The 22,704-nt window shown below is 43.0% G+C and overlaps 1 protein-coding gene across 1 annotated transcript in view; it reads right to left on the bottom strand.

Annotated features, from left to right (window-relative positions):
- The window catches only part of AHI1 (Abelson helper integration site 1), a 665,760-nt gene that overhangs the window by 343,914 nt on the left and 299,142 nt on the right, over positions 1 to 22,704 (bottom strand). The window contains exon 15 of the mRNA XM_086925781.1: positions 14,399 to 14,517. Coding sequence (XP_086781907.1) covers positions 14,399 to 14,517 — 119 coding nt within the window. The remainder of the gene's footprint in view (positions 1 to 14,398; positions 14,518 to 22,704) is intronic.

Genomic DNA, 22,704 nt, shown 5'->3' with positions numbered 1-22,704 from the left:
AAGTAAGAACATCAAGTTGTTCCTGAAGCCACACAACTCATCTCATCGTGAACAAAGAGACCTGTCATCAGTGAATATCACAGCCGTTCCTATACCTGGTGGTATAGCATGGGACAGAACTGTTTATGATATTTATGGTCCTGCCGAGCTGTTGAAGATTCCACACCAATTTAAGGTTTCCCTGAGTGACTGTTTCACCCAGCACATTTTCTGATGATTGGGACTTTGAGACTGTTAATAATATGATGTCAGATTTAGGAATGTCTGCAAAATTTACAAACCATGAATATTTAGAAGGTTCATCAGATTATGAACAAATGTATTGTTACAATCACTACGGTCACCATTACTTGCACACATCTGCAAACCCTAGAAATGTTTACACTTTCAATCAATGGGAACATTGTCCAACGCCACCAAAGGGTAGCTCAAAAAACATTTTATGGAAGATTTCCATACTTCTCAGGTTTCAACACCACAAACCCGGAAACATTTTACTTTAAAAATGTTAATAAGACAGGAATGAAAAGTATGTTAACAAATACAAAACAAATTTATTCAGCAGCCTTTTATGCCCAGCTTTCCTCGTTAAGTTTCGACTTCTGGAGTGACAACATAGAAACAAAAACTGTCTGGGGCTCAAAAGACAGGCAAGTACTGGGAATAGAAGCTTTATTTCGAGCCTGTATTATTCCTGAACAAATAATGTTTTTGAATGACACTGTTCAACAAACATCCTGTCTTGGACTAGCCAAGATAAAAGAATTAAACAAACCGTCCAAACCTGTACCTACAGCTGATAGTAAAAACACTTCAGAGGGAGGGGTCAACGTAACATCAATTTTACTTAAAAACAGAACTGATCCCGATTGGAAAAAATGGTTAATCTGGCCCACAGACACGAATAACTGTCAAGATAGATTCCTGAACAAGACACAAGGGTTTACAGTAACTATGCCAGCCCCAAGATATGTCCAGAGACAACATCCAGGGATGGTAACAACATACAGTGTAGGAAAACTATGCCCCGAATGGCTACAAAAATCTACACTTACAGAGGTTAAACAACACTTAACTTTACTTAAAGATGGCGTTGATTTGAGAGACTTCTTACTAGGGCCTCATAAACCACGTAATAAACGTTTCTATACGCTGGTATTTTTGCTGCTTATAATGAAGCATGGAAAGTCATGCACATGGAAACTGCAGAACAAATACGAGCAATTGATCGTATTAATTTAGAGAAAGCAGTCTCTGTGGTTGACAATCGGTTAACAACTCTGTCATCCAGAATGTATTCTTTGGACAGCAATGTATCTTCTGCCATTGACATAATGGAACAGGACTTGCTCATGTTACAACATGGACATTCACAATTGCGTTCTATAATGCTGCTAGGCTGGACGTTACAAAATCTTCGTTCAGGCTATATTCCTTGGTGTCTAATCAACACCACGTCATTGTTTACTGGATATAACCTTACAGATAAACAAATCTCTTTGGCACATAGGGGAGCAGACTATAGGGTGCTGAGCATAGAAAAACTGAAAAGATTACCATTGACTGTTTCTGAGAAACCAGCCATAGAATGGATAATACATGGCACCATTACGGTGCCAGTAACTATTTTCCAGTTTCAGTATTGCTTGAAACGCAGGCCTGTATGAAAGGTTGGGTAAGGAATAAATTAAATCAACCTGGGATTTACCATACACACACAAATGTTGGAGTGGGGGAACGGAAGTTTTTCTTAGTGGTGGTTCTTCGACTAACTTATCCTGCCACCTGCAAGGTTCTCCGGCAGCAGTGATAGATCCAATTTTGAGGAAGCTTTCCAATGGGAGCTACATAATGTTAAATGATCACAGATGTTGTGGAATGATGCCAGGAATTGCCTATCTCGTAAGTGTGTCAGCCAGGGTCACTTGTTGTATGCAAGTATTGTTTCCTAAAGCAAAGACAGACGGGGGTCACCGTTATGGCCTTTACTGAACATCTCGTCTATTCGCATTGATACTTTAAGCAGAATGAAAGCCATTCTTTTACAAAAAGCTGTGCCTCTGACCTCGTCCAAAGAGACGTATGATCTGCAAGTTGAAAGGTCCTCTGCTGAGATACATGCCCTTTTATCCACAAACTGTCCAATAGAGTTCACAGAAATATTAGGTCTTATCTTAAACATGTCATACCAGTGGTATTGTACATGTATTTAAGACTATTTTTTCGGGACTGTTAGCACCTTTTGAAGCAGTCCTCAGCATATTTCCAAACTTCGTGCACTCTGTGTTTGGCGGACTGCCTCTCGTTTTGGAACTCGCAGCAGGGATTTTATTTTTGCTACTTCTGCTTCGATATGGCAAGCCAATCCACCAACGACGCCCATAATATCATCGAGAACACTCTCCTGGCAATGAAGTATTGTGAGCGCATAATCCAAATTTTGGGCTCGGCTCTTTTAAGAGATCTGAATACCACATGGTTTCTTTCATTCAGACCAATCTGGCAAGATTGCATCTTACCTGTTCTACGATGCCTGTTATGTGGAGAAGAATGCGTGCTAGACATCTGTCTAACACTTCCATCAGCGCTGCCAACGGATGTTGACGCTTTGCTTGGTTCGGTAACGGCTCATACATTGTGTTGTCCCCAACGGCTACCAATCCGGATGACGACATTCATGGAGGTCTCACCAGCACAACCAGCTGATGGTGAGATACGTGGACCAACAGGCACAAAGGTACCATCTACTGCGAACATTGCTAATGCGACTGACGCTGACGGCGATGCTTCTCATCTGTGTACAATTGATCTGCTTAACGAGGTAGTCCAACTTTCACCTACAATTGTAGACAAATTCTTTTCAAACTTAGGAGATTTGATGTTTTCTCCCAACAGCGAGAGTGATTTTTGAGTTGGCACACAGCGTTCTGATGTACTCTGAACTCGACCTTCACTTTTCAAAAGAAAACTTCTAACTTTAGAACTCTATCTTTCTTCGATTTAACTTTTTCCAAATTGAACTTTTTTGGCACAAAGTACTCTGCTTAAAGTAGAACTATTCTTAGGAGCAAGAATTTTTTAAACACTTCCAAGAGACGATATTTGACCTTGTTCACAACTAAAACAGTTTTTATATTCTGTCATGAAATGGTCTCAACCTTTCTTCTGTATTTCAGAGCCATTTCATGAATGTTCTTTCATGACTCATTCTGATGAGCATTTTTTCCAATATCACGCTACATGCTTTGAATGAAAATAATGCTTTTTACATGCGTACAGCACAAATACTCATTTTCGTGTACAACCATTTCAAATGCATTTTATGTATTTTGGGTGAGATTGTAAATATGTTTTTTGCTTAGTATTTAGTATTGCGGTACAAAAGGGGGTGGTGATGGACGGAGCATCTGAACCAATCACACACTCAAACCCAGTCAACAGATCTGGGTTTAATCCATCACCGTTCTTTAGCCCCCTCTGTCACCCCAGTTCAGACATGGCCATATGCAAATCAGTCTGACCCTGTGCCTCATGGGAACAGTTCAGCCTGAACTGCCAAGCCATGCCTTCCCTGGACCGGAAACAAGCTTCCAAGGACCGGTTTCTGGTAAACAAAGCGGTACAAAAGGGGGTGGTGATGGACGGAGCATCTGACCCAATCACACACTCACACCCAGTCAACAGATCTGGGTTTATTCCATCACTGTTCTTTAGCCCCCTCTGTCACCCCAGTTCAGACATGGCCATATGCAAATCAGTCTGACCCTGTGCCTCATGGGAACAGTTCAGCCCGAACTGCCAAGCCATGCCTTCCCTGGACCGGAAACAAGCTTCCTAGGACCGGTTTCTGGCATTCCAGCCGTCTTCAGCTAGGCTTGCTTGAATCCAGTGGCAAAGTGAGCAAGGGACTCACGTCTGAGCATACCCTGCCAACTTATGGCGAGCAAAGCGGTACAAAAGGGGTGGTGATAAACGGAGCATCTGAACCAATCACGCACTCCCACCCAGTCAACCACCCCCTTTTTTACCACCCCCTTTTGTAGTATTTAGTAATGTCAAACATAATAAAGTGGAGTGGGTGTTGTATAGCGTTTTAGGTTAATTTTCCCGATTCATGTAATTTTCCTGAATCATGTCCTTATATAGGTATTATTCACACTACCCTTATTTAGGCATAGAAATCATACCCATATTTAGACATAGCCCATGCAGTCCTAATACATGCATGGCTACTTCCATTAGTTCCAAAAAGCCACAACGATTTCTTGGAAAACTCAGCTTCAGCAGTCAGGGGCATCCCCCTTTCTTGAATATTGATTTGGCCTAGAAATCATGGCGTTTGCAAAGAAGTACCGTTCTTGTTTGACGTTATTATTTCCGACTTTACGTCAATCCAGGCACCTTCAAGGTATAAATATGCCTACACTTGCTCGGGCAAACACACAGTGGTTTGGAGCAGTTCGACTATCTACCTGCCCGACGCAGCTCGCAACAGCAAGTGCCATAGGAAGCCGACCCTTCAGCTGACGCACGGACAGAGAGGCTGCCTTTTTTCTTGCTGAGAATCCAGCTCCAGTGTTTCCAAGCTCCCCTTGCAGGGTGTTGGGAAATCGAGTCCGGAGGCAGAGATACCAGACCTCCTTCATTCTAAACCAAAGTACAGAGCTGATTAGACCCTAGGAGAAATCTTGGATAGATTCTTGGCAAAGAAACTAAAACCTAGGCTACACCTCACTTACTTCTTCCCTCGTACTAGACTTAGGTTAGGTACATCGGGGTAGGCGTATTTTAGAAGTACCAGTTGAGTACTTTTAGTCTTTGTTATTTATGTATGTATTTTATGGCTTAGAAACCATACCATGCTTTTACAGTATTATTTTATAATACTCTTCTTGCTGTATGTATTATACTTTACAGCCATTATTACGATTGTAGCAGTTCATTTCTTCTGCATGAGAAAGAAGACTGTTCAATAAATACTTTTATTGAAAACGCTCGTCTCTCTATTTCTCTGCACCTCTGATGAAACAAAGCATGCACGATTGACTGAGTGAAACATTTATCTATTGTTTCCACAACTCTGAAGATCAGTTTTATTCTTGGAGAAACAAAGTTGTCATGTTTAAGCGGTTGTCAGAAACTAATCCCTTCTTGTGAATTCGAAAAAGTTTCTAGTGATCTCTGAGCTAGCTGGCACTCACAATTAAGTCTAACATGTTCGATAGAGACCTAGTCAACCTAAGTCCTACGTCACATCTATAGGATATATTATTCCAATGTGCAGAGCCTATTGGGAATATAGGAACTACACTACAATGCAAGCTACTCGTCATGTACATAATTTATGCCTGTCTAAAGGATTTTTGCTTTCTGGCCTTTGATGCTAGGACGATACTTGACTAATTTTTATACATGCATTTCTGTATTCTTTATTTACCCTTGTCATATGGGGGTTTACGCTATATTGCTTTGTAGCCTCTTCCCTTTTTTGAAATCTTGTTATATATCAGACATACTCAGGCCTTTGCATGCTCTGACTATACAACTTGTAGACTTGATAGTTCGGTTTTTCAAGAATTAGTGAAATATTATTCTTCCTCACATAATAGATTGTGGTATTATGGATTATGTAATCGTGACTATGATAATGTTCTCTTTGAACTGATATTGTTTAATTGATGGTTTTAACTTCTTGTCTTACTTCTTTAGGAATTTGTCTAGCTTGAACTTATGGTTCATGGAAAGATATTTTTATTGTCTTTTCTATTGTTACTTTTGGTAAGTGTATATTGTTATTTCTTATTCACAATGTGGTGTGGTGAATAATGGGTTCCGCTTATATACATGGAAAATGCTACTTGCCAGTATGCATCTGTTCTTGGCATGTAGAGCTGCAGATTACTACACTGTGCATTAGATCGCCACCTGGTGTTGGGCTCAGATGATTGCATGTTGTTGTTGTCTTGGAAGAAGTCTTTTGTAGTCACGAGATAAGTGACTCCTCCCTTGGACGATAGTGCGCATGGGCATCGGCTCCATCCTTAGATTGTTTTTCGCCATGATGGGAAATGATGGAGTTAGTAGAAGTAAAGAGAAAGATCTCCAGGCGTGTGCATCTAAGTAAGATGAAAACTGGAACAGATACAGGTTCCGGGGAGGCGGGATGGCGTGTAGTAATCTGCAGCTCTACATGCCAAGAACAGATGCATACTGGTAAGTAGCATTTTCCGTTCGAGGCATATGGGCTGCAGATACAACACTTTGCATCGATTGTGCAGCAGTGTCTCCCCTAGCGGTGGTCACCTGTATCTGTTGCAGTAGTTTGAAAGAGAATTTTAAGGACAGCTTGGCCTACTGCAGCTTGCTGCTTGGCTTGCACATCAACACAGTAGTGTTTAGTGAATGTGTGTGTTGTAGACCATGTTGCTGCCTTGCATATGTCTTCTAGGGGGATGTTCCCTAAGAAAGCCATAGATGCTCCTATTTTGCATGTGAAGTGCGCTCTAGGAGGAATTGTTAATGTACGTTTTGCTTTTTGATAGCATATTTGTATACATTTGACAATCCACCTTGCAATTCCACCCTTAGAGATGGGGTTGCCTTTATGGGGTGGAGAGAAAGATACAAACAATTGTTTTGTTTTTCGAAAAGATTTAGACCTATCTATATAGTAGAGAAGAGCTCGTTTAACATCTAGTGTGTGAAGAGCTCTTTCTGCTACAGAGTCAGGGTTTTGGAAAAACACCGGTAACTCTACAGATTGGTTTAAATGAAAAGGAGTATTGACTTTTGAAAGGAATTTAGGATTAGTTCTTAGAACCACCTTGTTACGATGTAGCTGTAAAAATGGTTCTTGTATTGTAAAAGCTTGTATCTCACTAACCCTTCTAAGAGAGGTAATAGCTATAAGGAAAGCAGTTTTCCATGTGAGGAATTGCAGTTCACATTTGTGTAAAGGTTCAAAAGGTGGTCCCATTAGTATTGTAAGAACAACATTTAGGTTCCATACTGGAGAAGGTGGTAACCTGGGGGAATGATTCTTTTTAATCCTTCCATAAATGCTTTAATAGCAGGTACTCTAAAAAGAGACAGATGTAGTCTGTTTTGTAAATATGCTGCAATTGCTGCAAGGTGCAGGCGTATGGATGATTATGCCAAGTTACATCTTTGTAAATGTAAAAGGTAGCAAATGATATTTTGGATAGAAGCATCCAGGAGATCTATTTGGTTATTGTTGCAATAAATGGCAAATCTCTTCCATTTAGCAGCATAACAAGCTCTTGTAGTAGGTCTCCTGGCCTCTTTAATAATGTTCATACAGTCTGGAGGTAGGTTAAAATAACCAAACTCTAAGACTTCAGGAGCCATATTGCCAGATTCAGTTGATTTGGGTCTGGATGTCTGATGTCTCCATGGTTCTGCGTTAGCAGAGATGGTGTTAGGCGTAACTTTTGGTGTGGAACTAGAGAAAGTTCTAGCAGCGTGGTGAACCACGGTTGGCGTGCCCATGTGGGAGCTACCAGGATTAATTTGAGAGACTGTTGCCTGAGCTTGCGTACTACTAGTGGTATTAGTGGTATTGGCGGAAAAGCGTACGCAAATCTGCCTGACCAGTTCATCCATATCTCATTGCCCTTGGACAGCGGGTGTGGAAACCTGGTGGCGAGGGTTGGGCATTTTGCGTTTTCGTGTGTGGAGAACAGATCTATGTCTGGATGCCCCCACTTGTAAAAAAATGGTTGAAGAACTTGCGGATGTAGTTCCCAATCGTGAATTTGTTGTGTCTGTCGACTCAACAGATCTGCTATCTGATTGTGAACTCCTGGAAGGTCCTCTGCTAACAGATATATGTTTTGTGGAATGGCCCATCTCCAAATGTTCTGTGCGAGTTGGGACACTTGTAAAGAGTGTCCCCACCCCTGTTTTTGTATATAATACATAGCTGTCATGTGGTCCGTCCGGATTAAGAGAGCTTTGGTTTGTACTTGTAGTTGAAATGTTTAGAGTGCTAAGAATATTGCTAGCAGCTCTAGATGGTTGATATGGAGTAGTCTTTGTTGAGTGGTCCATTGCCCTTGAGTTGTATGATGTAGGAGATGGGCTCCCCCTCCTGTGAGAGATGTGTCTGCTGTGAGTACTATTTGTGGAACTATTTGTGGAACCGGTTCAAAGAACGGCCGCCCCCTTGTCAAGTTTGTGGTGTTCCACCACTGCAGAGAGCGATGTGTGCGGATGTCCACCAACACCAGGTCTGTTAGTTGCCCTTGAGCCTGGTTCCATTGTTGTGCTAGACATTCCTGCAACGGACGCATCTGCAGTCTTGCATATGGTACTATGAAAATGCAAGATGCCATAATGCCTATCAGTCTCATGAACACTCTGGCTTACAGAGATTGTTGATGTTGGAAGAATGTGACTAAGGACTGAATACTCTGTATCCTTGCTGGACTGGGATATGCTAGAGCTGTAGACGTGTTTATTGTAGTTGGTGTAGTTGATTGTGAACCCTAAGTTGTGCAATGTTTGAATTGTTTGATGTGTATGTCGAACACACTGATTGAATGACTTGGCTTTTATGAGCCAATCAGCTGGATAAGTGAAGACATGTATTTGTTTTCTCCTGAGATGTGCTGCTACTTCTGCTAGGCACTTTGTAAATAGTCTTGGTGCTGTTGTAACTCCGAATGGAAGGACTTCGAATTGATAATTTAGTCCTTCCAGTACAAACTTTAGATACTTCCTGTGAGCAGCATGCATAGGAATGTGAAAGTAGGCGTCCTTTAGATCTAGTGTTGTAAGGAAATCGCCTTGTTGCAGCAGTGGGAGCACCTGTTGCAAAGTAATCATATGAAAATAATCTGATTGTAAGTAATGATTGAGGGGCCTGAGGTCGAGGATTGGTCTTAGTGTCCCATCCTTCTTGGGTATTAGAAAGTACAGCGAGTAAACCCCTGTTCCTTGGTGTTGTAAAGGAACTATTTCTATTGCGTCCTTTTGAAGAAGTGACAGGACTTCTTGTTTGAGTAGAGTAAGGTGTTCTGCAGACATTGAACGCTGCCTGGGTGGTATGTTTGGAGGGGTTGCTGTAAGTTCCAGGCAGTAGCCATACTGGATAATTTGTCTTACCCACTTGTCTGTTGTGATGGAAATCCAGACAGGTAGGAACTGTGTTAATCTGCCACCCACAGAAGTGGAATGCTATTTGGGGAGCTGAGGAAAGTCACAGTTTTGTTGTGGAAGAGGTTCTATTATTGTTGTTACCCCTACCTCTTCCTTTGTTGATGTTTCCTCTATATCCTCCTCTAAAATATCCTTTGTTAGAGGATGTCTGTGTGTTAGATTTGAAGGATGTTCTATTGTCTGCTCCAGTCTGTTTGGAGCCTCCTCTGTAGAAGGAGCGACTAAAGGAACTTTTAGCTTGTGTGAACTGTAAAGCTCCCATAGATTTGGCAGTATCTGTGTCCTTCTTCATCTTTTCAAGTGCTGTGTCTACCTCTGGTCCAAACAATTGTTTTTGATTAAATGGTTGATTTAAAATGGTAGTTTGCACTTCCTGTTTAAATCCTGAAATGCGTAGCCACGCATGTCTTCGAAGTAGGACACTAGTGTTGACAGAGCTGGATGCAGTGTCTGCCACATCAAGTGCACACTTGATTGAGGCATTGGAAATTAGCTTGCCTTCTTGTATATGGTCGTTTGCCTGTGCCTTATATTGGTCAGGTAGATGTTCTAGTAGTTTCTCTAACTGATCATAGTGAGCCCTGTCATATCTTAAAAGGAGGGCTTGTGTGTTAGCTATATGCCATATGTTGGTAGTTCGCGCAGCTATTCGTTTGCCTGAAGCGTCTATTACCTTAGATTCTTTGTCAGGTGGGGGTGCCTCACCTGACGTTTGTGAATTTGCCATTTTCCTAGCATTTGATACAACTAGTGAATCTAATGGTAGTTGTCCTTTAATGTAGGCTGGATCCGCTGGTGCAGGCCTATATTTTTTCTCAATTCTAGGGTTTAGGATCCTAGTACGTACAGGGTCTTTAAATATCTCTGGAGCGTGTTTGATGACCCCTTTAATCATAGGAACAATTTGAACAGACCTTTGCGATTGTTAAAATGTGTCTAAAAGAAAATCTGCCTCTGCCTCATCAGAATGCATAGTTACTCCATAGTAAATGGCAGCTCTGTTCAGCAGGTGTCTAAAAGTAATGTTATCTTCTGGGGGAGAAGGTTTTGATGGGTATGACTGTGGGTCAGGAATATCTGGTACATTCTGTGGGTTTGGGTACTCCCAGTCTGTATCATCTATAGGGTATGGGAAAGGCTCATCTGGGTCTATCCCTCTCCCTAAACTATACTCATCATCATCTTGAGGTGAGTGTGAAGACAGAAGAGGAGAATGTGGAGGAGAAATATGTGGCGAATTGTTAAGAGGCACAGGGGATGAAGGAGAAAGAAGTATAGGAGAAGAAGGGTGCATAGAAGATGTGGCAGAGTCCTTCTTCTTGGCAGGTACTACAGGTGTGGTGTTGTACCTGCCTTCCTCTTCTTGTGTGGTATAGTGGATACAGCACCTGTTTTTGGGTCAATGTAGATCTTCTTTTGCAGAGGATCAGGTTGGAAAAGTTCTTCTCCTTGTGGGACCTTTGTCAGCGCCGATTTTTTCGGATCCGAACGAGGTTGCTGCTTGTCTTTAGCCTTAGGAGGTGTTACAGTGTCCTTTGGCGTAGTTTTCGGCACCAAAATGTGTTGTTTTCGGTGTGGTAAGCTGTTTCGAGGGCTTGGGTGCATCGGAATGAGGCCTTGTCGGTTTCGATACCGAAGACAATGGTTTCGGAGTGGAAGCTGGTCTCGTCGGCTTCAAAGCGTCGGACGCTGGCTTTGCACCTTTGTCTTTAGAAGTCGACGGTTTCGTAGCCAAGACTTCTTTCGGTTTTGGTGCCGATGGAGCTGGTGGGATCGGTTTACTTATTTTCTTCAGAGCCGGGCTCGATGGCGGGGCTTTCGAAGTGATTTTTTGGTCGCGACTGGGCCCAGGAGACGGAGTGTTGACCTTTGCCTTCGGTTTAGGTGCTGTGTGTGGTGCAGGGGCAGCATTACTCACGCGCTGTCGTCTGCCTCTGATACGACAATTTGGAGATCATCGGAATCATCCTCGCGAACGAGCAGAACCTCCGCGACGAAGATATCCACAGTTTTCGGAGCTGATCTCTGCATGTTGTGTCGACGGGCCCTCGGATCTCGGATGGTTTTCTTGGATCAAAAGGACGCGCAGGCTGTACAGCTGGATTCGTGGTGTTCTGGCGATAAGCACAGGTTACAGACCTCTTGGTGGTCACTACATGGAAACCTTGCTCCACACACGGGGCATTTTTTGAATGGCATCCTTTTCATTAGGTGAAGGACTCACGGCATGGATAGGCCCAACGGCCCGCGTCGATGACCGGAATCAAGCTGATGGAGTCGAAACGATGTTAGTCGATATCGAATTTAGTTAGGTGAAGTTTTATTACGTTTTTGCGCTTTGAATTACTTGAAAAGTAGATGTCGAGCCGGAGCGGAAAAAGTTCATCCGAACCAAGTGGCGGAAAAAAACGATCTAAGGATGGAGCTGATGCCCATGCGCACCAAAAATCACCTATCTCGTGACTACAAAATACTTCTTCCAAGACGACAACAACATGCAATCATGAATGAATGAATGAAATGAAAGGAGTCTTGTAGTGCGCAAACTTAGCCCAGTGGGCATCAAGGCGCCTAATTAAAAAACCAGCTCATAACAAACACCAAGCAGTTCATACTGAATAGGCTCTTGAAAAGCACCACGTTTTTAAGGCCTCTTTGAACAAGTCTAGAGAAGATAGAGTTTTAATCTCCATAGGCACGGTGTTCCAAAGCTGAGGGGCAGCGACGGAAAAGGCCCTGGCTCCCCATCTGGTAAGCCTGAAGCGAGGGACAACAAGCTGGAGTAGTCCCGCAGAGCGAAGGCACCTTGTGGGATGGTAGCGAGTAAGTAGGGAGCTGATAGCGCCTTTAGATCCATCCTCGAGAGCTCTGTACGTCAAGCACAGAATTTTAAAATAGATTCTGCGCTGGACAGGCAACCAGTGGAGGTCTCTCCTCGCGGTGGTGGCAGATGATGTCTTAGGAAGGTCTAGGACAAAACGTGCAGCAGCATTCTGCACGGTTTGCAGCCGATGTATGAGGCCCTTGTTGGAATCCATGTATAGAGAGTTGCAGTAATCTAACCTGGAGCCAACAAGGGCGACTGCAATCTGCTTACGTGCATGAAGGGACAGATAGCTGGGAATTCTGTTGAGTATCCTGATCACGCCCCAACAGGTTGCCACAGTCCGATTCACCTGAAGAGACATCGAGAATGAAGTATCAAACACCACACCGAGATTTCTGGCCGATTGAGAGGGAGTGGGGCAGGTGCCGAGAGAGGAAGGCCACCACTCACTCGACCAGACATCTTGGTCCTTCCCAAAGACCAACACCTCTGTCTTGTCGCCGTTCAACTTCAGGGAGTTGATGACCATCCAGTCTGCTACATGGTGCATACATGACCTGAAGCTGAAGGCAGATGTAGTGACAGAGGAATGAGTGAATGACACCATGATCTGGGTGTCATCGGCGTATGATACCACCTCCATCCCCTGCGATCTTACCAGCCTAGCAAGGGGGGCCACGTAGATGTTGAACAGGGTCGGACTTAGTGCCGACCCCTGTGGCACCCCACATTGCAAAGTCTTGGCTGGGGAGAGGTGGTTTCCGAGCATCACTCTCTGTTCCCTATCAAGGAGAAAGGAACTAAGGAGGCTCAGGGCCGACCCAGTGACACCTGCCTCCCTAAGCCGAGATGTTAAGATAGTGGGAGACAGGGTATCGAATGCGGCCGTGAGGTCCAGTAGCACTAGAATAGTAGTTTGACCCGCGTCAACTTTGCGTCGGATGTTGTCGACTACAAAAGTGAGAGCAGATTCTGTGCTGTGATGTTTTCGAAATCCATGTTGGGTGCTGTCAAGATACTCAGAGGCATCGAGAGCAACACTAATGCACAGTGTAGTATCTGCAGCTCATATGCCTCGAACATATTTTTTTGATTGACTTGTTTTTTCCTCTTCTTTTCCCCCTTTTTTTTACAATTTTTTCTTGTGCACTTATCTTACTGAGAAAACGTAGATTCTCTCTAGAGCATGCTTTTTCCTGATTTTTTCTAAACGTATTTGTTCTTTTAGTGAACTAATTATTGTTCAACAAGTGACTTCTTATTTCTCTTCAATTGGTGAATTGTAGATAGTATACTGATTGTAAACAAGGCTTTGTATATGTTATATGATCGTAGGGGGATTGATGTGACATTAAGTCTATCTTATTTCTGTTTTAGACCTGATGAAGTCGATTGGCGTATTTGCCTGACTAAACACATGTTGGCAATCTTTTGGTTACCCTGTGGTTTGAAGAGCATCCAATAAGAACTGTTATTACCGAAGATACTATGAAAATGGGAAAAAAAAGAGAAGAAAGAAATCTACCCTATTGGAGAGTTGTGAATTCATATGAACTCTTACACTTACAATTGCTGCTCAGGTTTTTAACTGTTACTTTACATACCTAAATGGGAAGTCTTGTCCAGTCTGTGAGCTCACGGATGATTGTGCTAGCAAGTAGGATCGAATGGGCTGCCATATATCAAGAGGTCTGGAGGCTGGGTGTTGCAGCTGTGCATATAGATCGCTATTAGTGTTGCAGTGTCTCATGCTGAACATCCAGCCTTTCAACGTTGTTGAGTGTTTACCCCCCCAGTGTAATGTGACCTCGCTCTGTGCCGACAATAACGTTAGTGCACAAAAGCGCCTAGAAGACTTTGGGAGGTCATGTACATGTCCCAGCAATACTTGCAGGGGTGAGGGAGAAATATTCAGGTCAATCATGCTGGATAATTCGGCAAGAAACCCTGTCCAAAATTGAGCCACCCTGTCACACGTCCATGCCATATTTGCAAAGTCTGCCTTCGGGGAGCCGCACCGACGAACTTTCCTTGTGTTCTTATCAGAAGAATAGTGACCCATTTTTATAAGTTTTTGATAGGCTAGTCTCTATTTTTGTCACACACTCTAGGTTAAGATATCACCTCTAGTTATAGCATCTAGTGTGAGGAATGCACATTAATGACTATGATTAAATTGTGTGTAACTTCAGAGTCTGGCAGACAGCCTATGGGTATGTCATAAAAAAGCAGATAATTCACAGCAGTGATATTAAATATTTTGCATTATTTTTGACTGAGTTGCAACCATCATTTATTTTCATACCCATTACTTTCAAACTTTTAAAATTGTAGTTTGTTATTATACTTCTTTGATACGGAATGGCTCCTTTTTTTAACCAGACAACTTACATTCGAAGGTCCATAACTCTCAAAGTACTGTCTTTTGCATGAATTAACAAACGTCTTCCGTTCGGATGGACTTCCAAATGATTCACTGAAATCCCCTTTAAGTCGTTTTCTCTTATTTCCTGCAATACAAAATTCAAATAGAACTATAATGCAAAAACACCTTCATGTACGAAATTAGAAAATCAATTTACAGAACTACATTGTTTATCAAAAACACAGTTGCTAATGTAGGTCATTGCTGAAGTGTTCCTACAACATAAACAAAGACCTTGTTTTGCATCAAATACATATATATGAGATGTATATAAAGGAAATGAACACCACTAATTATAAGAGAAGATCCCGAACAGGGTTATACTCGCTATTCTAAGTTTAACCGTATCTTTCACCCAAAGCATCATACATTATTATTACATTAAATATTCTACTGTCAGCAATTTCTCTTACCTGTTGTAGCTTTGACGCAGAGAAAACACAAAGCGGACTCCTAAACATAGATATTTGCTGAATTTAATTTGATAGTTCAAATGCCTGTGCAGTGCACAAGCAGCAGCAATATTATCGGGCACAACTGGTGCATGCCAGATACCTTATCCTCTGCTATTCCAAAACATTTATGACACAGAAATGAAGGGGCACAATGTGCTATTGGATTCCCCAGAAGCAGAGCAGAGGCTGAAGTGTGAAAAATAAGTAATCTATGTCGCTCCAAGCATCCAGGGACAGGATGCTGCTTCTACAGTTTATTAATTATTTTAAGGTTGGCATGAGAACAAGTCTTTTTTTCCTGTCTTTGGGGACTTTGCCTAAGGGCTGGGTGAAATTGCAAGTGTACTGGCTGCCAAGGCTGATGGAGTATCTCTGAATGGTGTGATTCCAGTACTTGCAAAGAACCTGTTAGCCAAGTTGGTTCTGAAAAAAACTAAAGAGCAAGATCTGACTAAGCTCTGGCAACCTGATACACTAAGCGTGCTTGTCTAAGCTGTGTGCACATTATGATGTTTTGGGCCTATAAATCAACTATTTAGCTGGGACAAGCATACGGACAATGGAGGGTCACCAAGCAAGAGAGACTGGGAGAAGAACACAGGTGAGAAGTGCACGAGGTAGGGATCTGAAGAAAAAGCCTCCTGTCCAGTGCTTGAACAAAAATTAAAACATTGCACTTGCAAAAATGTGCAATGAAAGGACAAAAGTAATGCATCCATGCTCCAGGGGAGGGACAAGCACACAAAGAGGAAAGAAGCCTACACAAGCTGACCAATAGGAAGTAAGCAAATGAGAGTGATAATGAAGTCACCAATGGTAAGCAAAGGGCGGCCTTTAAGTCCCCTTTCAGATAACAAAAGGTTTCCCAAGAAACAGCACATGCTCTATCTTAAGCAATACTTAAAAACTATTCTACCTTCAATTCCAGCATTTGCTGGGTCCAACCCTCACTTTGCTGTGGGGAAAAACTGCAGCTCAATAGAAAAAAATAAACTTAGAACTGCTTATTTATGTTTCCAGAATTGTCGGTGTATATTAGACTTAATAACCCACACATTAATGTGAAGGCTGGACATATTGGCAGAAAGAAAAGAGCTCTCACATACGTTCTGAGGTTTATAGGGTTGGCACCCATGTTGGGGCAGGAAGACTGAGGAGTGTGTCATGGACCACTTCTGCTGAAATATCCAGCTCCTTACCAAAATCGCTGTTCTTCATGAGGACTTAAGATAGTTGCGAAATGCTTTTCTTTATTTTTTAAACCACTACCTGAGCAGAACCTTGCTCAATGTCTATTCAAGTTTGAAGAGACTTTGCCAGATACAGCCTGCTGCCTTGCCCAGGTGGAGGATTTTGACTTCTATTTCAGAGACTGAGATGGTAAACCTTTGATCGAGATGAACCTGTTTGATGCATCTGCCTCGCGCTCCATTATGAACGGCCTGAAAATGCACCTAGGTCAAGGTCAATCGCCAACAATGAATGCAGATTCGCACTTTACTTGTTAATGGTGCTTTTTACCTTAAATCTTTTTTTTTTAATTCTCTCCGGTCCCCTTTGTTGGATTTTTGTCATTTTATAAAATTTTTCTTTATTTTTAAAATTGGAAGTGAGATTTTTATTTTTGACTCCAACTGTTTTGATACTTCTAATTGCTTTACACATTTTCTCCAAGTCAAGCCTGCCTGCTCTGTGCTATACTTTCCTTTGGAGCTTAGGTTCTAATGATGAAAACCTTATTTTAGAACCAAAATATTGGTTGCTATTACTTGTGGTAGATGACCATACACTTCAATTGATAACCCACTTTCTTAGAATAGTCTCTAACTCCACTTACATGCTCTCCTTCCAAAATGCCCCCCTCAATAAAGTACATTGCTGCCATGCTACACAAAGATTATGCTTTCAATCCCCAAGCCACCGTAGCCACCCCTCCATTTGCTTACTAACTGTCAATAAGGCTGTATGTGTGTTGCACAACAGAAAAACAGGTAAACTCACCATCGGTAAGGCAAAACTATCAACATTAATTAATGAGCCCTATCTCAGCAAGTAGCAGCTTCAAATGCTTACTTGCAGTCCTTATAGTAAGATTGTAGAGTTCTGATCTGTCGCAGTCAGTATTCCATACTAAATTAAGGTCATTCTCCACATACCTTTGTCCCTAAGCGGTGAGCAAGAGAATGCTGTGTCAACAAGGAACCTGTCCCATGTTACATTGGAGGAAAACAGGTAAATTTAGGGGACCATAGGGGACATGGCCAAGCAGGCAGCCAAGTAGGACGCACATCAAATAAGTTTCATGACTATCGTCATTATTAATTATCCTGGCCTGCAGTATTGCTCCCCCACTAACAAGATTTTGGGAACAGGAGTCCTCCATAGTGCCTGAGCTACAAGTAGGACCTGGGGCTAAATCGGGTCCCAATTGTCACCAGAACGAACTGTGGCCAGGAGACGTGACTGAGGGCTGCCTGGGTGAGGAACAACTGTCGCTGCCATGGGCGGGCCATAGTCTGGAGCAGTAGCAGGTGTGCTGCGGAAATAGTTGCCAGCGGGTGACCCCCCCTCCTTACCCCCAAGTATGAGTTCCCCTTTTGTTGCCGGCCCACTTCTATGAGTGTTTGCGGGCGTGCATGGAGCCAAAGGAGCGCAACAGGGGGACTGTCTATACCAAGATCTTTTCCACAAAATTGTGTGTATCTGGGGAGCTTCAATAGTGTCCAAGATGTGAATTTAGATATGTCAATCCAACCGCTGCCTTTAGCACAGTACTTACTAGCAATGCAACATCTGGTACAGTAGGTGAAAGATTCACTGGTAACTGATGCGTGGCGTGCTTTGTATCCAGCGGATAGTGAATATTCATTCTACTCAGGGGTACACCACTTGCATACATGCATAGATTTGTTCTACTGTAACACAGAGGCAGTGATGAGCGTTATGGATTTGGAATATTTGGGGAGCATCATTTCAGATCATAAACTCTTTACACTGACACTGCTCTGGGTCCATGTCTGCCCCTGCATACCCAAATGGAGACTCCCACTAGAGCTTCTACATGATCCAGTGCTAAGAGATGAGATGGCAGAACATATTGATTACTACTTCACAGACAATACCAGAAAACCTCCAATGGGCAAGTGGTAAGGGGCATTTTTTAAATGGCTCATAAGGAGGCACAACATTCACACCAGTCGCAAGGTGAAAAGGACACTATGACGCGAGGTGGCTCAGCTGGATCGCATACGCAACATTGAAAGCTATGCAGTTTTACAGGAGCTGGCTCGCAAATCGCTGGTGCAAGCAAAAATGTTACTCCTGGCATTATTAATGCTTGGGTACTCTAAAATGCAAAGAACATGCTGTTAAACAACGTGCTGAGGGAGATGAGACAGGCCATATGCTCGCTCAGTTACGCAAATTTGAGAGCCCTAAAAACCTTGATAGGAGTCATGCAGGATGGTCAGGGACAGATTGTGAACACGCAAAGTGGGGATAAATTTTGTTTTTAAAAATTAAAGTTGGATGCTATGCCATGGGAAGCGAAGACGGTAGATACAGTGCTACCTAGATCAGATCCCATTACCAGTAGTAAACATTACACAACACTGTTAGTTGGATGAACCACTATAACTACAGGAAAAATGATTAGCTATCTCTCAAATAGCAAAGGCAAAAGCACTGGTGCCAGATGGCTTCCCGATAGAATTTTATGATTTGTGTAGCATCAGGCTGGCACCCTGCCTGCTGCAGTTATAAGAGGAATCACACCTCTTGAGCCATATGCTTACCTCTACGCAGGAAATTTTCCTAACTGTACTTCCAAACCTGGGAGAGATTCTCTCCAGGTGGGCTCATACTGACCTTCGTAACTACTAAATCTGGATTACAAAATACTGGGCTAATACCCATGGTGCAAAGCTTAATACACAGTGACCAGAATAGATTCATCCTGGCCAGAAACACATTCCTAAATTTATGTAGACTCTTCCGAGTTATGGACCGGGATCAGATACAGAGACGGAGTACTGGGCTGTAGCACGAAACATTGGCAATGCATTTGATACCCTCAGCTGACCTTTTTTAATCGCTGTGCTCCGACATATGGGGTTAGGCAACAAATTCTTCAGTTGGGTCCAAACTCCTGCATAGGGTACCAGTACCTAGCGCGCACACAGGGAAAGAGATCTCCGAACGGGTCAGGATAAGGAAAGACACCAGACAGGGCTGCCCTCTTTTGTCAACAATATTTGCACTGGCTATACAACCACTGGTGTGTGCACTACGCCTGCAAAGTCCAAATTGGGGAGTGCCATATAATATCATTGTACGCGGATGATGCACTGATTTACCTGAGACGCACTCATACTGCCTCAAAACCCTTGATGGCACTCCTGAATATGTTTAGCAGCATATCAGGACTGCATGTTATCTGTGACAAGTATTGCCTGTTTCACACTGATCAGGCAGGTGGATGAGACCTACCTTCCTCTGCCTACTATGGATCCGCGAAAAACACCAACCTTGATAAAATTCCTAGGGGTGAATGTGTACCATGACGAGCTCAATGTAATTGATGGCAACATTGGCAGGGTGATAACTAAAATTAGAGCCTTATTGCCTTTTTGGAATGCACTCCTCTGCTTTCCACAAGGGGCAGAGCAGCGATTACCAAAATGTTGATCTTGTCATGGTTGCTTTACTTTTTCGCTGCTCTGCCTGTGATTCTTAAGATGTAATTTGCAAGCGGCACTGGTATGGGGCAATGGTAGGGGAGAGTAGCAATCCAGAAGTTATAAGCACTGTAAGAGGCATTAAAATCCATTTGACCAAAGAATTATGCAAGATTGCTCATCCTCATTACTGGATGTTCGTGATCATGCAGCAAGAACAAGAATGCATTCTTGTGTCTAATGGATTTTTATGTGGAGCACTGATTTTTGGAGCAGTCTTTGAGGCAACTTGCATTGTAATGCTAGTAAACCTGAATGTTATTTTTAGTTCTCGGGTGGTACCCTACAGTTGGTGTTTCTATAAACCACGTCATTAAGTATATGCTGTTCAATAGAATTAACAAATATTTTTTATTTGATATGCGCTAAAGAAAAAATCCTTTCTTTAAAAGCCTGAAATGTTCATTTAGCCCTGAAGAAGTGGTGCTCTTACTGTGGAACACGGGAAACAGCTTTTTCAACATGGCTTTTACCACGTTGTTTGAACACAAATGGGGCTGCTCCTAGTCGAGTGATCTACAAGTGACTAGAGATGCGTGATTGGTGGGGAGATCGTACAAAACGTGAAGGACTGGCCTCACACACCACCTAGAGTCATGCTTCATCATAGGCCGTCCTCGCCCTCTAAAAACTCGGTTTGATAGAGGGCACGCATACACCTTACAGGGATGTACTTCTAAACTAAGTGGGGCCCATGGGTAGTGAAGGTGATCTAAAAACCATTACAGTTGTCAAAGATTAGTTTTAATTAATTGGGCAACTGTATGGTATTAAAAGAAGTGAGGGGTGACTAGGGAAATAATGATCCCTTCACCGTGGTGTTTGTGGTCAACATGTTTCTGCTCAATGTCCCATGCGGGTACATGGCATTCATCAGGACCGTATATCTAATGGGGTTCCATCTTTATAATTAAATAATTTAATAAAGATCAACCACTATATGGGGTATGAATTATCGCTATCCCTACTGGTATGGGACTCCAAGTCTAGCCTGTAGAAAAAGACAGAAAACAAACACATACTTGATATGTAGGTTTCTGCTGGTTGTTACGTAAGTAACCATACAACACCACACTACTTATCACGCGTGGTGGTTTAAAGGTGCATGACACGAGTCACTCATACGTGTGTGCACTCTTTAATGAACTGCAAGAGAATGTCTCTCATGACTTACCCTAGAACTTTAACCTACTTTCTCCATGGGAGGTCATGGGGGAAGGCCCCTATATTGAAATTCTGGGAAAGTGGGAGAGAAAACAAACTGACCTGATGATACTTGATCAGGTTCAGATATACAGATGCAGATATTTAAAAAATAAATAAATAAACAGGTTTTTAGAATAGGTAGAGACATACCTACATCAGGGTGTTACACATGCACCCACATCCACACCAACATTCATACTCTTACTGTCTCTCGGTGCGCCTTCCGCCGTGTACCTAGAGGTGTCCACTTCGCCTCCCCGTTGCTAAATGGAAGCGGGTTTTGTGTGACCTTATATAGTCCTCCTGCATGTGTAATTGGTGCCAATTGAGGTATATTGGTAGCACCTAAGTAGCACCTAAGTGGGATCCTGTGTCCCCTTTAGCTAGTGCCTAGTTAGCAGGCAATCGGGCAACAGCCGAGAGGCCGGTATCGCAGTTCCAGCTATGGGATCCTTTTTTGGCAGCCTGGGTGGCTGATTTGGGCTGTGTCTGGTGTGTTCAGATGTGGCAAGCAGCCCAGTGGGGACCTGAGTGGTCTTTCTGGAGGCAGATGGGCGTTCATTACTCCCTTTTATCAAGGGGCAGAGGTGTCACTCCCTTTATCTCGCTGGGTTGGCCAATTAATGTGTGCATACTGAGCAGGGGCAGGGAGCCTGAGCAGAAGTGGCCTCACTTGTTTTGAGGTGTATATTAAACTTCGACAAAGCAGTATTTTGACAAACACCTGCGTGACTTTGACAATTTACAGCAGGGGGGCGGGGCCTGGACAATTCCTGTTAAATGGAGCACTAGTATGTCAAGCACATGCCACTTGGAACATGGGGGGGGGTGGAAACCATCTGCGCGCAACCACTTCAGGAGGTACTGGGCAAAGGGTACATAGGAAGGCGGTCACTTGTGCATATATATTCTGCACTGATGCATTCAGCGAGGTCAAGGGGTGGGGCCTCTGTGGGACTGGTGAGAACAGTGCCTGGGGACACCATTTATACGACACTCAGTGTAAAATGTCTAGCGTACATGAAACGCGTCTTTAAAAACTCTAGGTTCCGAAATGATATATCCAAAGTAACTACGTCCATCACATCTATTTAACGTCGAAACAAATAGGCTACATGTCCGGAGGCATCCTCTTGCTGCCCTGAATGTAATACGAATGAGCAAGATTTTCTACATTTGGTGTGGCACTGCTCTGTGATAGTCGTATTTTAGGATGATGTCCTCGAGGGTTTGACTGAGGTAACAGGGAGATGTGCACCTAAAGACTACTTGGCCTTGCAGCTCAGACACGCCTATGACCTTGAACTCTTTTTTTTTTTTAGGGAAAAAGGTATGTTATGTCATGGAAGGCAACAGCTGCATCCCTGATCCGAGACTGGTGGAGGGACATACTGAAATGGATGAGCGAGGAAATAGCTGTATTATCACACCCGCCAGTTGGGGGATGGAAGGGGCGGTGATTTCACAGTGATTTACATACCAAGAAAGGTGGAGGCGAAATCCGACACACACCCTAGAGAGATGAGGCACACTGGTTATGAGCCAGTACTAAGGGAGGTGTTAATGCATCAACATGTCAGATACAGATTCTGCCGTACATGTGCTATGGGGAGCATGAATACTTTGCCATTTACCCTAGGAGAAGTTGTTGGCAGCTGTAATACTATTGGCACACTTGTTAGAGGTACAGGCACTGATTTATCAAGTCGAGTGCAACTATGAATGTAATCTAGAGTTCTTCTGTTTAGAATTGTTGCTTTTATTGTTTACATCGGTGACGTGTATCTATCTCCCTGCGCAATTGGTAGGTAACAGTGTGCTGGTGACTGGCTCCTGTTCATAGTGGTACACAGCAAGCCACCACAAATTGTGTTT

This window comes from Lissotriton vulgaris, chromosome 6 (genome assembly GCF_964263255.1).
Source record: "Lissotriton vulgaris chromosome 6, aLisVul1.2, whole genome shotgun sequence".
In the NCBI taxonomy this organism is placed as follows: domain Eukaryota; kingdom Metazoa; phylum Chordata; class Amphibia; order Caudata; family Salamandridae; genus Lissotriton; species Lissotriton vulgaris.
This window is presented reverse-complemented; position numbering and strand designations above follow the sequence as displayed.